General features: G+C 42.3%; 1 protein-coding gene and 1 long non-coding RNA gene across 9 annotated transcripts in view; one reads left to right on the top strand and one right to left on the bottom strand.

The window, feature by feature from the left end:
* The window catches only part of LOC117951290, a 33823-nt gene that overhangs the window by 10133 nt on the left and 6377 nt on the right, over positions 1-17313 (top strand). The gene's annotated exons all lie outside the window — the stretch shown is intronic.
* The window catches only part of LOC117951288 (glutamate receptor 3), an 81368-nt gene that overhangs the window by 7134 nt on the left and 56921 nt on the right, over positions 1-17313 (bottom strand). For 4 of the 8 annotated variants that reach the window (XR_004658130.1, XR_004658129.1, XM_034882936.1 and 1 more), the window contains exons 8-14: positions 16800-16904; positions 14775-14879; positions 12775-12981; positions 10166-10539; positions 9415-9613; positions 880-1127; positions 60-100 (exon numbers count right to left, since the gene is read on the bottom strand). Coding sequence is in view for 6 of the 8 variants with exons in the window: in XM_034882936.1 (XP_034738827.1) it covers positions 60-100; positions 880-1127; positions 9415-9613; positions 10166-10539; positions 12775-12981; positions 14775-14879; positions 16800-16904 (1279 nt within the window). In the remaining 2 variants the exon portion in view is untranslated. The remainder of the gene's footprint in view (positions 1-59; positions 101-879; positions 1128-9414; positions 9614-10165; positions 10540-12774; positions 12982-14774; positions 14880-16799; positions 16905-17313) is intronic. The other 4 variants (XM_034882935.1, XM_034882934.1, XM_034882937.1 and 1 more) reach the window with 1 other exon arrangement.

Consider the following 17313-nt stretch of genomic DNA (forward strand, 5'->3'; position numbering starts at 1 on the left):
CCCGCTGCCGCACTCTCCCTTGTCGTACCACCATTTGTTTTTCAATTTGTCCAAGAGGCCTTGCTCATTCAGTTTTAAAACTGCCAGGTTAACAGCATTTCTTGAAACGATAAAACATAACTTGTAAGAAAATGCACAGGTCCGTGAGAAATCTAATGCAAAGTAATAATTGTACTAAGCATCAAAATGTAATGGTAGTGAGACTACCACTAGGAAAGCAGGGGCTTATGCACAGAATCTGTTAATCAGAATGGTCTAGGAAAGGACAAATTGTTTAAGAATTTAAGGAATATGGAGAGATAAGAAAGGCTCATATAAGGTAAAGACAGTGTTAAATCTTGGAAAAGGTGGCATGAAGGGTTACGTAGTTTAGAACTGAAGTGTGCGGGATGGGGACACTTGTCATTGAGAAGAAAAGTAACAACAACAAACATCATGCAATTAACATTCGTCACAAGTGACAGCTCAGCTTTTAAAGGCTAAATTGAAAAACCATTGAACTGTTAAATTAAAAGTGACAACACAACAGTCAGGTAGGACAGCACACAGGACAGAAGGAGAGATTGAAGGAGAGAGAAAAGCAACGGTAAGAGAGACATACACATGAAATGATTGTTAGCTTTAGCGTTATCATCGGGATTAGATTGTTTGACTAGAATTAGCAATTCTTATCACATATATAATATACATACAGTGTTAATTGTATACATAAAAAATCGTTTAACCTTTGTATCCAAGTACATTGAAAGGCATACTACCGTTACCTCTGTGTCCACAACAAAACAAGAAGGGGAAGAGAAGAGAATGACAACAGGGGGACATCAGGGTAGGTGAAATACTATAACAACATGGAGGATATTGTTATATTATTCCACCCACCTTAATGCTGAGCCTTTGGGCGTCGCCACACCGTATCCTTTCGAGTCGAGGTTCCCGCCCACTTTCATGGTGTCGCAGGGCTTCCGCTGCTCGATGTACTCGTTCATGGTGGACTCGAGGAGAAAGGCGAACTTGCCCTTTGACTTTCGTACCCGGGCTACGCCATCGGGTGTGGTCTTAACAAACACTGAGGGTTCAGCGGATTTCATGTATGACCACATCTTCTCATATACTGCTATTTTGGATCGCTGTGCAGAGAAGAAAAAGGAAAAGAGAAGTAGTTTAGAAAAATACAGAAAAAAATCAAGGGCTTTTAATGGAGTTTGTAGGATTTTTGTGCTTAATGATCACTTTGTTTTAAACTGGCATCATGAAGTATTTATAGACATCTTGGAAAAGTGGCAGTGATATCTTTAAATACTTCCAGAAAATATAGCTGGTGGACTTTTACGAGATCATGAAGTACAAAAATTCACAAAATCCATTTTTCTTCATCAGCATAGATGTACTCTTTGAATATTATGTTGCAGCTTGAGGCTTACATTCACCGAGTGGGAATGAGGACCACTCATCACCTGTATAGTATAATGTCATGGAAATTGGGTTTTAGTAGAAATACTGGCATTTGTGGACTTGGTTATGCAACACTATCTTCAATAATTAAACGTTTGTGTCAGTGAAGTGTGTATAATGATGATTTATATGGAAACTTGCAAAAGTTTTGGACCAATCTATTGGGCAAATTTGAGCTTTGGTTTATAGTTTTAATTTGACTTGTAGAACTTATTACAGTCATTCATTTCAACAATACTATCCTTTAATGTAACATCTTTCAACTCTGACTCAGTGACAATGTGCATAAGAAGTAAGAGAAGCGTACAAGAAGGCGGGTTTTGCAGACACAAGGCAACTCATCACAAAGTGACACAGATGAGCCTTTTCCCAGCGCCTGGGGTCAGGCTTAGTGAGCCTGTAAAATCTGTGGGAGTTGAGCGCTATCTATAATAAGCATCAATTAAATTATTCAATGCCGCTGGATTTTTTTTGGCATATGCATTTCACACTTTGAACAGATCCTGGTCCAAGCAGCAATGAGCCAGTTCCAGAGCAGCACTCTGTGTACTGCCTCATAAAAAAGATACTTTCTTTTAGTAAAGGCCAGAGAGAGACAGAGGGGTTGGATGCCTGGCTGAATCAAAAGATCTCCTGTCAACCAAAGGGTTTGTGTGTGTAATAAGGACAAGCTGTTGATTTACCAGCATCTGTCAGAGATAATTCCCGACGGCGTGTTTCTTTTGACCTCAATGGCCACAGGTCATCAGTTTAGCCATAATAAAATGTGAAATGAATAGTCAATGAATTCATTAGTTGATTAAAAGAAAAATAATCAGTATATAGCATATAACATCAGCATGCTTGCATGCACACAAAGTCAGTGCTAACATGTTGATGCTAGCAGTTATTATGTACCAGTTGCATTATCTAAGAATGATATTAATATTGCAGGTGTTTGTTAATAAACCAACGTAATTGACAAAATACAAATTTGACCTGATGATGCCACTTTTTATTATGCCACAGCAAATGTTTGTGGACAAAACAAGCGGCTTGAAATTGTCAACTTGTCCTCTAATAAAGATCATAGCATTGTATAAAGCATTTTATATAGCTCTATCATCGAATGTTGAAGATAAGGTACAGTACAGTTAGATAACTGAACAAGGATAAATGGAGACAGTCCAGACATACTGATCAGTACACAGACTCACTGTTCTCAATTGGTAAAAGCCCCCTTAACAAGAGCATATCCATCTCTAATGCATTTCTATTAATAAACAAAAGCATTAACCTTGACCTAACGAAAGTGCTTTACTGGCTTTATGTTATTATACACAATTTGTTTGGAGGCATCTGACATAGAGCATCACTCCAAGGGTGAGGATGAGATGAGACAGCAACATAACACAAATTAAAGTCTGCATTATGAATGTCCTCTACTCAGATGGAAAACCTTTGAAGTTGGGGTGATGGCCATTTTATTTTAAGGCAACGGCTGGGGAGGGAGTCACAGATAGATGTGATGTTTTTGTTGACAATCTTGTTAAAAGCGTTCAAGTTGCACGTGTCAGACATCATGGAAAGGACACTAGTTTAGAAGACAATTTCCTCAAAGACCCGGGGCTCATCTGCTCCGCAGTGGCTCGGCTCCAGACGCCTCCTCAAATAAAGAGAATGGAATGGATCTGGGCATTGATTACTGACAACAGAGTGTGCTGCCTCAGTGCTTTATGAAATCAATTCATCAATATCAGAGCGGGGAAGAAGTGCGACCAAAACTTAAATAGGCCGATTCCACTAAAGTCACCAGTGAGATGCTTAAAGCAGAGTCTAATTGAGAAAGAAAACAAGATACAGTGAGACAGCATAGCAGGGAAAGAGAGAGATTTGATTATTGCTGGCACACTACATGCATACTCAAAAACACACACACACACCCACCCATACACACATACACACACACACACCCATACACACCCATACACACACACACACACACACACACACACACACGCACACAATGCATCAAAAATCTACTTTTGTCTTTTTTTAAATGTAATCATTCACACTGCGGCCCATGGGGGTCATTTTAAATTCAATTTGGGAATAATGACTGCAAAAGTCCATCATCAATGCACAGACAATTTGTAGAGCTTGTAGGCTGCAATTAATACAACTTTTTACGTACATGTGGCTCTCCTTCACACCATATTATGGCGCTGTTAGAACACACTGCTGTATTCTAACTGAGCTTCCAGAAAATTAACAGGGGATACATTTGATAGCTATTGTGTAAAGCAAAAAGAAACACAAGTCCATCTTGGGTAACTTGCAAACAATCCTCCTGCTATAAATGTCTTCACATTATGCTAAAGCAATCATGATGTTGGTCTGTTCATAATGAAGTACCTAAATAGTCAATCTCAGCCAACCCTCCTACCTAGGCGACACGGTTACATCATCTGTGTAGGTGTGTACCAGCAAATCTGCTCCTGCTGCCTTGCAATAGTCATAAAGACAAACTCAGGTCTGTTATTCCAGCCTGGTATCAAAAGGAATCAAAAGAACAGGACAAGGTCAGAGGGACACCAGAAGAAAACAGGTGGGTGCTTATTATTCTTCTGGGGAGAAGTCTTTAAAATCACCACATCCACATCACATGCAGATATGAACGCACAGGCACTTAGGCACAGTAATGCATGCACATACAAATGAATGTTTCCGTAGAGCAGGGGACAGCGATTATATACAAGCATCGGCAAACATAGCCGGTTTTTCTAGCTTTTTGCAATTAGTGGTCAGTAGAGGAGGAGGCGTAGGTCTGTCACATATTAGGTATTTCCTTTTTCTGAAAGGTACAAGTGTAGGAGGTGCAGGAAATGCTAACACAGCATCCCACCATCCCCGGCTCAACAAGAGAGAGAGAGAGAGAGAGAGAGAGAGAGAGAGAGAGAGAGAGAGAGAGAGTAAATTAATGGAGAGATTGCAAACAAAGCAGTGAATCAGAGAAATAAGACATTATTTTCTGATTGTTTCACGGCAGTTGTGTTTTAAAGCACAAATAATCCCACCCGTATCTCTGCAGGAAGTAGACGTATTGCTGGATTTTTTGTAAATGCACAACACATTCTCACTCCCATCTTGTAAAATATGGACGCTTGGTCAGGTGACATTGTCTTCGTTACTGACGCTAAAAGTCTCCTTTAGCGTCATGTAACTCACGCTTGGTCGGGACTATTGGTGTCCCTTTTGTTGCTGTTAGGTTAAGTAAATGTAAATGTAAATGTGCTGTATTTATATAGCGCTTTTCCAGTCTTAACAACTGCTCAAAGCGCTTTTACATCTACAGGAAACATTCACCATTCACGCACATTCATACACTGTGGCCGGGGCTGCCATACAAGGTGCCACCTGCTCATCAGATAAACATTCACACACATTCACACTCCGATGCGCAGCACCGGGGGCAACTCGGGGTTCAGTGCCTTGCCCAAGGACACTTCGACAATGACTGCAGGGGCAGGGATCGAACCACCAACCTTCCGATTGGCAGGCAACCGCTCTACCACTGAGCCACAGCCGCCAGGAAAAGCTTGTGGGTGGGCTTACGGTTCCGTGACTCGGAGGACCGGCACGGTTGGGTTTAAGAAAGTTGCATCAAACACGGACAGCCACTGGCGAAAAGGGCCGCATTTTACGTGTTCGGAGGGAAAACGGGTTAAAATGTTAAGTTTCATCCTGCTTGTGTGTGTGTGTTTGTGTGTGTGTGGGGGGGGGGTTAAACTTGTGCATCAGTATGAGAGGCCATGTGCGTGACCAAGTTGCAGTACGTGAATTTGAACAGACTCTACAATCTGCATGCTGTTATTAGCTGGGGGTTACACACCCATTTGGAGCCCAAATGATCACAAATGATTGAAACAAACGTGTTAGAAGTAAAGATAAATTTCAAGCAGAGGGCAGAGTCTCTGCAGGTACAGACACCACCGCACACTTCTAGGGGGTCATGATTGAGAGGGACTACAATTGTTTTTTAAGGAAAATACTGCATATTATACCTTTAATCCTGCAATACCCGGGGTCAGCAGAAACAAGCCGTAAAACACAAGCATCAACGTTTACATTTCAAACTTATAGGCCAACAGTTTCCCTTTTACACATCCTGCAGAGGATATTACTCTCTCACTAAGAAAGGCTACCCCTTGGGCATCTCTTCCCAGTCTAGAGATATAAGATTGCTTATTGGCTAAAAAAAAGTAAAGCCTCTCAAGTCTCCCATGATGCACTGAAATGGAGAGAAGGAAAAGAGAGCTTTGTTTTCCTGTACTTTCTGAAAGATCATTAGTAAAACCTAGAGACTAAAGGTTTTGTTTCCCCCAAAAATGTCATTAAAATGTCTGAGAAGGGACAAGTGATTAACGTCCAAAGTCAAAGCAATTGCCCTCTCCATTCCAAATAACCACTTAATCTGTATTGATTCTCAGTTATGCAGCAATTCCAGACCTCTGCCCACTGCCCTTCGAACTGCAGTTTTTTATTCTTCCTTTGGAGTTGCAGGCTGCTTTCATAATGGCCTCTCCCACATATGCTCCCCCGCTCGTGTATCTAAATGCCATCTCCAAACACCCACCACTACATTTCCTTCTACTTTACTTCCATTTTGTTCGTGGACATCACCTCAATATCCTGTATGCCAGGACTACCTGTATCTCAAGTATGCAGAAATGAAAGTTGAGGCTCTGTGGGTGTACTTTGTCACTGAAGTGCCACATGTTACGCCCTGAATACCAATTGCTCGTCTTTGATGCTTGTTGCTGGACTCAAATAGCTCCTCTCGCGCCTGCTGTTGCTGCTCATCTAAAGTTCGACAAGGCCCTCTGAGACAGCGCATTCCCTCAGAGGTCACGCCTATCTCTCACACTAGTCTATCATCACTCTTGTCAGCTTTCTCTTTTATGCAAACAGGCTCTAATCTTTATAGGAGCCTCCCCTTCACTCGGCGCTGTATTGAAACACAAAGTGACAAGAGCTCGGGGAGTTGGGCTACAATGTGCTGCATATGATTGCAGGGCAACCTTAGGATTTCTTGTGTAAATCTCTTTGCCAGCTCCTCTTTGTGCAACCCCGGCCTAATGCAGTTCTGCTCTGCATAAAAAAGCTACTTATTAAACATTGTGTCGGTCCATGCAGAAGCTATAGTGTCTGCGCCAACAGCTGAGACGTGAAATTGATTTTCATGCTTAGTAAAATGCATTGGTGACTGCACTCAAGCTGTTGTTCCTTTCTCCACCGCACCTGCAGATCAGCAAGATGCACGATGTTTGCTGTTGAGGCTTTGGGGTATCATTTTTTTTGAGGGGAACAGAAAACAATGGTGCGGTCTCTTTTCTCTGTACAATTATCATTCTTTCACTGTTACGCTGTTTAATGAGGTGCATGACGAGACAGCAGTGTGGTTGTCTTTGATGGTCCCACCCCAGTCTTTACACGTAATTAAACAGCCACATCAGCACATTTTATCATCTCAGCCTTTATAACCATCCAGCTTCTCCTTCAATGTACAATTCAAAAAATGTAACCGAGCCAAGCCTTTTGATGGTATAAAACCTCATCAAGAGGATGAACGTGGCCTCGCTGGTACAACTCATCATTTTCTAATCATCCAAAACACAAATATTCAACTGGCTGAAAAAGAACCATGACAGGAAATAAAATGATGAAACAAATCACAGTGGTGCAGCGGCACATGACAGCTGCTATGTTGAGGAAGAGCAGCAGAAAAGCTTGAAGCTATATCCGGCAATGTGTCAAGGTAAAGGGACGGACAGGCTGGACACAGAGGAGTAGAGGGTGCCCAAACAGGCAGGGCAGTCGTGGAAAGCAGAGCCAAGTGCGAGTAGAGCCGCGCTGCCAAGCGCCTAGAGCCATTCAGGCTTCCAATGGGCACGTCAACGGGCTCCCAGCTGTCCTAGTTGGTTGTGAGCAGCAGAACCGGAGACTTTCTAGGGGGCTCTACTCTAACACCGCTCTCTTTGAACATTCCTCTGCAGCTTCTCCTCATTCCCACCACCGAAATGAACACACACGCCGCAATGTTAATATTGTCGCTGTTAGTTAATGAACCGTAAATCCAAACTGTCATTTTTTCAGGAGCTAACAGAGAGCAAACGATTTTAAAACCACAGAAGACGATGAGATAATTTAACTGTTTTGAAAATTAGTTTTTTTTTATGACGAGACATGTTTCTGTTACTGTGTTAAGCTTTCTTCTTAGAAAGGAAGCAGAAAAAAGATATACTTAACAACATTACTGTGTTTCTTCTACCTGACAGGCAGTTTTACATAATAAACCAGGTGAAATCATCAAAAACTTGAAGGTCGGGGGGGTGGGTGGGGGTGTGGGCGTGGGGGGTTCAGAGATGACATATGTCTTGCTTGAAACATTGGACTTGATTTCAAATTTCCAGCTGGCTGATGCCGTATGGGTCTAATTAAGCCCGGATGTATTTCCTGGAAAACAGATCTGAAATATAAATTGAACTCCTATTTATTTGTGTGTTTCTTTGCTTGTCAGTCCTCTACAGCTTTAATTAAAAAAGTATCTTTGAGTAGCGGTTCACACATGTCAATTTCTATTTGGAGACTTGGGGATGGAACTAGGACGTTCATTACACAGAACACAGGGAAACGGCTACTCCCCGACCACCTCTCGGATTGTTCTATCAGCAGACACGCCGTTGCTCCATTGTCAGGCTGGAAACCTAATCTGTAATTGGCACCCATCATGTCTGTGACAAAGACATATACGGTATATACACCTGATGAAAGGAAGAGTGATGACATTCTTTGTGAGGTGCTGTGTGGAGAAGAGACTGCTGTCATGTACAGTATGCCATGTGCCATGTTATCATCTTCACATTAAACAGCCTTTTATAACCAGCTCCTCAGAAACAAAACCTCTTTTAAAATATCAAACTCTGCAGATGCTATCTTGTCCTTGTCTGAGAAAAAAACAACAACATCATTTTCATTTTGCATTTCGTTGTTCTGAGCAATATAACCCAGGGGTAAAACAAATGAATTGCTCTCTCTGCCAACAGGCTGCAGCTGTGGAACATATGAATTGTCTCTCTCCTGCTGATGAGTAATGAGGGTAGCGTAGGATAAAAGACTGTCATTTTGTCTTTTCGTCATCACAGACAGAGAGTGCTGTTTCATTAATTCTTTTTCAATGTATTAATCTGAAAATGCAAAGGATTGGATAGCCAATGCAGCCGCGCCATTAAATGAGATGTCTGTGGATTTTACAGCAGAAGGTTGATTGCCTTAATGATATGCGTAGAAAGCATGTGGTTTTCTTCCAGAGACTAATATAATTTCGCTTCAGATTTTACTTAATTTTTGACTTAATTGCCAGGCCCGTCCCTCATGCCGACGGACATATTGCTTATTCCATCTGAACTGTCTTTCAGACTGCTCTGTGTGACCTACAGGGCTCTTCTTCATCAGGTCCAATTTGCCTGCTTTGGCCAGCTAGCTAATTATATTTCATGAGCTGACCCTTCTGAGTTTGAGCCTGATGTGGGTGCTTTGATTAGCCTCCTGTTTTTATCACCTCTGAGTCTTCCACGTTGTTATCACACTTTCTGCTGACGGCCCCAGTGCCTCAAGGTTGCACGCTGCAGTTCTGCCGCATAAATTTCACGTTCATGTCATAAGAGTTCAAGAACTGCTTCTCTGTCAACATGCCTCATTTGGAGCAATCTTGTGCGGGTCAAAAGTGCTGTGCTAAAAAATGTACAAAATGGAAAAGATGCGAGGAGGAGATTATCAAGGACATTACACAAAGTCGTCAAAAAGCCTGAGCGTAAAATTCTTTAGGCCTTTGCAATATTTTGGACATTTGATCTGAAAGCAAAGGAGCCACTGGCAGAATGGTAAGGTGCTGTGTGTGAAAAATGTTATGATACTACTTACCCTAAAAAACTCCTTTGTGGAGCCTGAGTCCAGAGTGCCGTATGCTATCTCTGTCTGCTTGGCTAAATCTTCGGCACTTTCTATGGGAGAGACCATCCTCTCCACTGTCAAGAAGGCAGCCAGGTTGGCTGTGTAGGAGGAGATGATGATGAGGGTGAAGAACCACCACACACCGCCGACGATGCGGCCCGAAAGAGACCTGCGAGAGGGGGGTTGATGACAAGGAAACACAAAATGTAATACCAATCAACCTGCGAAGATGAAGTTGAAGAACAGTTGTGTTTAATGTACATAATTGCACCGGTAATCACAATTTCCTTGTAAATCAACCGGGTGCTGCGTCAGCACTCTAAAACAGCACATTTCCAAAGGAAACTAGCACGCTGTTTAAAATGTTACTTGAATCCAAGTCTGTAACTGGCTGTAAAATAACCAAGTTCATTTCATAGCCTAAAGAAAGTACTGAAGGAACCATTTTGGTGATGATGATGATGATGATGATGTCAGCATATAAACTGACAAATTCAGTTATACATATCATGCTGCAATAAATGTGAAATGAGTTTAAATTCAAATAATAGTAATAATAATGAAAACCTGAAGGAAGAGGACAGGAAAGGAAGATGCTGAAGTGACCCTGTGTTCATATTAAAAATGTGCGCATCTCATCACTTGCAGTTCAAAATTCGAGTAGTTTTTGTGTGTGTTGTTCTCTGCTGTCTACTCCTTGTGAAGACTGAAGCGGACTCACCTGGGGGAGATGTCACAGCCCTGCTGCATGAAGGCGCCCAGTGAGAACCAGAGGGAATTGAAGATGCCAAAGTCGTTAGGAGGGTCGGGGGGCGTCTGGGGGTCTTTGGTCTCGTCCTGTTCATCCAGGTTCCACTCATAAGGACTGAACCGACTGACCAGGAACAGGACCACGCTCACCCCAATATAGGCAAACACTATACACATCCAGATCTCATAGGCCAGCGGGTCCAGGAAGGAGAAAACGCCAGGCTTTGACTTTTGTGGCTTCTTTATCATAATGGAGATGCCCAAGCTCATAAAGGGCTTGGAAAAGTCTATCACCTCCTCTCGAACCAGAGTTATGGTAAGAGGTGCAACAGCTATATCTGCTCTCTGGAAACAGGGACATGCACAGCAAGCATTAGTCAGGAACTGCCTTCATAAATGGGACATTTTTAATTATCTGTTATGAATGACTGGAGCTGGAGAAGAAAAATAATACAATGTTGTTATTACGCAATTAACACACAACTATAACAACCGGATGAGGCTGGAAAAAAAACACTCACGCATGCACACACACACAGGAAAAGCCGAGTAGCATTTGCAGAGGGTCATGACCTGGGATGTAATACATCAAAAATTCAAACTGTAAAGTTAATCAGATTTTTTACTGACATTTGGAGGTAAGAGGCAAAAAAGTTCACAAGGGCCCTGCAAGACACCCAGAGAGACAGCTCGGAAAAAAAATCCATGAGGCAGATGGATGTTTGATTCATGTCTGACCAAATGCTTCCTTGAAGCGACCTGAGGAGGAAAACGTTTCAAATTTGCAATATAACATGCAATTTTATACTAAATCTTGCTATGATACTTGCTGCTTCAATAATGGAATGGTTCACATTTGAAATTGCATATTAAAGAAGTAGTGAGTTGTCAGATGTCCTCATTTCAACAGCCGGATGTGCAGAAGAGGGGGTTGCTGTATACAAAACAAATCAGCAAGCCCCGGCTGTGTAAACATCACATGCCATTCAGTAGGCTGGATTTCCCAAACACGGCTTATTCTGCCATTGGCTTTATATATACAGTATATTTCTGTGATTTCTTTTTTTTTTACAATTTTATTTTTATTTTTCCAAGCTGTTTCTCTTTGTCTCCCTCCTTTGCTCGGCTGCTTCAATCACATTATCATAACACATCCTGCCTTTTTAGGAACACAATGGGTTTCTTTGGAAAGAAGAAAATAATTAATCACATTAGACAGTGTTACTGCAGCAAGTGTGCATGTGATTAAATTAATAACTGCTCCTCTTCAAAGGAGGACAATTCTTGGTATTCTGCTGTATTGCATTGAAAACATCGGATTGAAGCAGCATGAGTGAGAAAATGTTTCTTACAAGGTCAAACTAGGAGGAGCACCAATAGACCCAATAAACATGGCTGCTTTCTTTACCCTGTCAACACAACACTGGGAAGGGCTATAACCATTTAATCCTCGTGCAGGCGTAAGCAGCTCTCAATCAATGTTGAGGGAAACAAAGCAATAAAGAGCAGCCTCGGGCCTAACCTTTAAAAGACAACTAAAATCAAATTAATTTACTGGTCAAAAGGTCAGAATGTACAAAACTATTAGTCCCGGCCCACCTGCTTTAACAGTACAGGCCTGGAAAGAGTTGACAGCGACTTGAGTGGAATATTTCGCTTTTTACCCTCCATCTGCAGGGAGTGGACTTTTCCCATTTAAAAGATCATTTGGTGGCGATGGCACATCAAACCAAGCAATCTCTCAGGCTGATAGTTGGGAAATTGAACAGATGAGGAAGCCTAACCCTCATGCATTTTGTATTTGGCCCCTGTTCAACTGCTGTGGCCTCAGAGAAAGGCGAGAAAAAGATCGGGGAGGGGAGGGATTTTGGAATGACTGAAGTGTTGTGAGAGCCCGGGCGCTCTGTCACATGTAAAACACGGCGTTACCCTCCCCTAATGTGAGAGGTTCAACTTTTACGGAGCATAACACATATGGATCTTGTTGTTTCAAACTGAAAACCACCATTTAGCTGTTGATTCTGTAGCAGATTTTCTCTGCTGTGAATTTACAATGTGGCATATTCATCACACACATCAAACATTGGACATAATTACACAATCACTTCAAAGGCATACAATCTTTCATTCATCAAAGCGATAACAGTGTGTTTGCCATATGGACTCATTGATTTCATGTACCTACCTCTGTTCGTGACTATGAGAGAGAGAGCAAGAGAGAGAGAGAGAGAGAGAGAGAGAGAGAAAGAGAGAGAGAGAGAGAGAGAAAGAGAGAGAGAGAGAGAGAAAGAGAGAGAGAGAGAGCTTTCTAGGCTAAGCAAAAAGGATTAATTGCAATGAACAGCACTGAGAAATGATTTCATTTTCTCCGTCTCAAGATGATCACCAACTCCTCCAATGCTAGAGGCTGCATTTGACAAATTCACTTACAGCTGAGCTTTCTGAGACAGCATTAGACTTTGAACTGAGTTCACAATGGGTTGGTGATAACCTTAAGACAGAAAAATGAGATCTCCTCTCATGTTGAAGTTCCTTGCAAACTGTCATGTAATCAGCGAAATCGAGGCTCCCAGTACTCACCCCATAGACCAGTTCACCCACCATCCCGTTCCACGTCTTGGTCTCGGGGTCTCGGGCTCCGTACTTCCCATCCATTACTATAGACAGTTTGTACTTAATTCCAACATGTTTGGCAATCTCAGATGCTAAATCGACGCAGTAGCCTTCATATCTGTCATTCCCATCCAGATGCATATAATTTTTCTTGTACATCACATAAGGAGCTTCCTGTTGATTCAAACACACGCTGGTTTATTCACTCCCATGCCCCTAGCACACATTCAGTTATACAGAACTATGCATACATGCACTCACATGTGCCCGTGCACTCACACAAACATACACACACACACACACACACACTCACTCACTTACTCACTCACTCACTCACTCACTCACTCACTCACAGAGAGTTTCAAAATATTATAAGCTGCTGTAACCACATCCATGCAGTCATGCATATACAGATGATGCCCCGCTAATGCACAACTATACTCTGATAACAGCAGTATGATCCCGTGGTCATACTGCTTTCATCAAGCCGTGGCAGCCAGCAGACACCAAGCCCAATGCATCCAACCCATTTTGAGCCCAATGGTGCAACTTGTAATAAAGGAGCGTTGAGGGAAGGAAGTTTGCCATTTATCGTAGGCGAAGACAGAAGGCCAGAATGAGTTTTAAAGGGCTTGGAGTCATTGGTAGGCAAGGTGTGGGTCAGCTCAGAAGTGGGTGGGGATGGGAATGGGGATGGGTTTCATAAGTAAATGCCAGTGACAGGAGAGGGATCAGACAGTGCCCATACTATCTCAACATATTCAAGCACACTGCACCAATGCGCAGTTAAAGGCTGTTTCATTCCAAAAAAAAAAAAGAAGAGCTGTTGTTGTGCTATCCAGAAAAATGCAAAGAAACACTCCATAAATAAAATAATTACATCAGGAGAGCAGGAGCGTGCTAGTTTTTCTCTCCTTTCCAAAAGGCTGGTGCAGCTCGTCTGTTATCTTACTGAGCACATCATCATTATCAAACAATAGAACTGCTCAGGAGAGCAGGCATTGTCATTGCAGCCACACACAATTAGTGTTCCGTGCTGAACGTATCCCCTCACCTTGGATCCTTTGAGTGTTCCCCTCGAGTTAACACGTTTACCTCCTGACTGTATTTCTCATCTAGAGATGCTAAATGTTTCCTCTTGCCATAAAGTAACGCCAGCTTATGCCTTGGAATACAGATGAAATCTAAGTGTGCATTAATACCAGCGATTCTTTTTCATGTAAAATGTTTGCAGCGACTGAGGTACTGCATACGGTAATTACAACGCCATTATACAGTAAGCAGATACATTTGCAATGGAAGCTATCCAATAAGCCTTAAACATTTAGTTGAGTAAATACAGTTGAAAATAAATAAATCTCAGATATTTTGTTTGTTTATACTTTGGCCTGGGAAAATTCCCAGAAAATGATTCCTCCTAAATCACTGACTGGAAGTTATACTTCAACACAGAACACATGTAGGAGCAATACAAAATAGATTAGAGAGGCGATAACAAGGAAAAATACCACACCTGCTTATCCCTCCTCCAATACTGTTTATTTTGCTTTGCCCAGCTTGAGAAACCATTGCAGTATCATCTTCTAGTCATTCTTCGGCCAGTCTATCCCAAGTGTCATTGAACATTTACTTGATGAGGACAGACAGGTCTACTTACGTATGCGTTTGTATGCTTTTTCTAATTGATGGAGGTAACCATTTATCATTTATACCATTATTGTGATGTCACTGCTACAACAGGCCACTGAAGTATGGAAAATCAAAATGCTTTGACACCCACACGGATACAGTTGAAACACTCCCCCGTATCGGACTGACTGTTTCAACATGTAGTGAGTGGATGGAAAGCAACACAAAAAAGATGTGGTTCTACCCGCCCAGGACAGAATGTATCACTCATTGGAATCAACACCATGACCTTGAGTGGCAGAATACGTGAAACATTTAAAACTGCATGGAAAGTGTACCATAATAGTAGTGACCACAATCGTTCGATTTTCCACTGAGGAGTCGTTGGAGACCTGCGGGTCCATAATATTTACAAATCGTGCGTACTCGTTCCAGTACCCAATCTGCAAAGAGAAAACAGTGGTTAGGGATGCATTCCAACACACTGACTATACGTACGTCGAGCATATAGCAGTTACACTTCTAAGTGTTTACTGGGAACTGTCATGATGCAGGGCTCATTAAAACAACACTGCATTTCCCCAGAGGCCTGCTGCCTCTGCCCTAAAGTTCGACCAAAATAGAAGTGAATGAGCAGAATGCTAAAACAGCAGAAGAGGACCAGCAATCTAAGACTGGAATTAACAGAATTCATATTTCTATATTCACCATGCAGTAAGTGACCATAGATATTGTTGAAGATTGTTTTTTGTCAATCAACCAAATGTGCAGAAACTGAACAGCATGAGTATACAGGTGACAACTTCACCCCCCCCATTCCCCACCTTCAGCTTCCCAGGTTTTATGGTAAATAATTGATATTCAGGCCTGTGAACTGCATACACGTTTAATAATTTAGCACAATATTCCAGTGGCTCCACAGTTTTTTTTTCTGCACAGGCCTGCCAATGCAGTTTCTCTGCATTCTGCTGTACAGATGCTTAAGTCAAACCAATGTCAAGTGTTTGTTTGCCCATCTGAAGTAATGGCTGCTCTGGCTCCAGATAAAACGTATTGCATGTGTTGCTGCCAATAGTATTACTGTTGCTGGCTAGGTTCTCCCCCGCCACATCTGGTCGACATTCTTTGTTTCTTTTTTTTTGCCTCAGATCTTTAAATGTTTGGTACAGACAGGTGTACAACAGTGCAGAGTTTTTGAACACCAAGTGGAGGCGCTAGAAAGCAGAAGACTCTTCAAACTTCAGCTCAAAACTGTGCTTACAGTTATGGATGGAGTTATCGCCCGAATGGAGAAAGGTCTAAATGTTTATTCCCTCGCTTATGTCCGACAGTGATGTTTGAGAAGTGCTGCTTTGGGGGGCGAGACTGTGGGGGAGCTGTGTCTGAGTGCTGCTCCAGAGGCAAAGTCCTGATCTCACCCTGAGCAGCTGAGACAGATATCAGCCCATACATCACTCGTGACAGTCACGCTAAGAACCTTCATCCTCTAACTGTCAGTGGGGTGACTAGGGCTCCAGGTCCTGACAAACTGCTGCCCCACTTGTGTCGCATTCTCCAATCCCACCCCCCCCACCTCCTTTCTCCCACTTTCTCTCCATCCTCTCTGTTTGGCTGTTAGGGCTGTGTGAAGCTAACTGAAGTGTGGTCTTTGGAGGCCTGTGAGGCAGGCAGCATAATCACACGTCATATCAGACTGAGCCCACACTTATCTAGCTAACGAGAAATTCACAGCTGTCGCTTGGTCTCGTTGAGGTTATGAAATGAAACCAGAGGTCATCACATGGTACCAGTTAGAATGTGAATGTACCACTGGGAATTACCATTTTGAAGAGGAGCCAGAGGAATTATTTGATCCCCTTTACAGTAATTGGTTATCTGAAAGATATTTTTTCTTAGGAAAGGACTGAAACTCATATCTGCGCTATTACACGGCACGGACATAGTCTTGTGACTTTTGATAGGGCAGTTTGAGCTATCAGATTGCAGGTAATCTGTGTGTGATTTGTGTGGCTTGTGACGCCCTTAGTACTTTAAGAAATGGATGTGGAGGCATGTTTGACATTTTTTGAGTTTGAATTTTTTTTCTAATTTCACACAGTCATGCTCGATCGGTTCTCTCAAAATGTTTTGGGGCAACGTTTTGGCATGCCTAAACACATGGCCAACATTCACTGTGTTTGGTTCTTTAGCACAACCAATCAATAAAGCATTTCAAATTACATGTTGGCCAAATTCCACAATTTTGACAAGCAATGAACCAGTCCTTGATGTGAGCCAGCTGTGTTTTTACTAACAGATTTTTGATTAGGTTTGGATCAGACAATGGATGGATGAGAGTTGGAGAGATCACCGCTCCGGCTTACCTTACTCGGCCCACCTGTTTTCATCTCATAAACATCAATGGTGTAGTTGGTTCTGCGGCCGTAGTTGTCAAACTGGATGTTCCCAGTCATACCGTTCACTTGAACCTGACACAACAGACAGACAGACAAACAGACAGACAGACAGAAAGACAGACAGGCAGACAGACAAACAGAAAGTGTAATAGGCATCACCTTGCATATATAGCTGGTATTAAAGTGCTCATGTCCATGGACCTACTAGAGTGCGCACAGGCTGTTAATCAAATGATGAACTGGATACGCTTTAATAAAAGATGTAGTTTTATGGTAATGGGGGCCTGGATTTGAGTGAGCTCTGTGCAGAGATATCTGGGGGCAAAGGGAGGAGAACAGCTCTGCGCTCTCTTCCCTTCTCTCTGTCACTTTCCATCTTTATCACATTCTCACTCCCTGTCTCTGCTTGACTTCTTCTAGCCTTTTCTTTTGGTGATCAGCTTGCCACTCTCTCTCTCTCTCTCTCTCTCTCTCTCTCTCT

Source organism: Etheostoma cragini, chromosome 10 (genome assembly GCF_013103735.1).
Source record: "Etheostoma cragini isolate CJK2018 chromosome 10, CSU_Ecrag_1.0, whole genome shotgun sequence".
NCBI lineage: Eukaryota > Metazoa > Chordata > Actinopteri > Perciformes > Percidae > Etheostoma > Etheostoma cragini.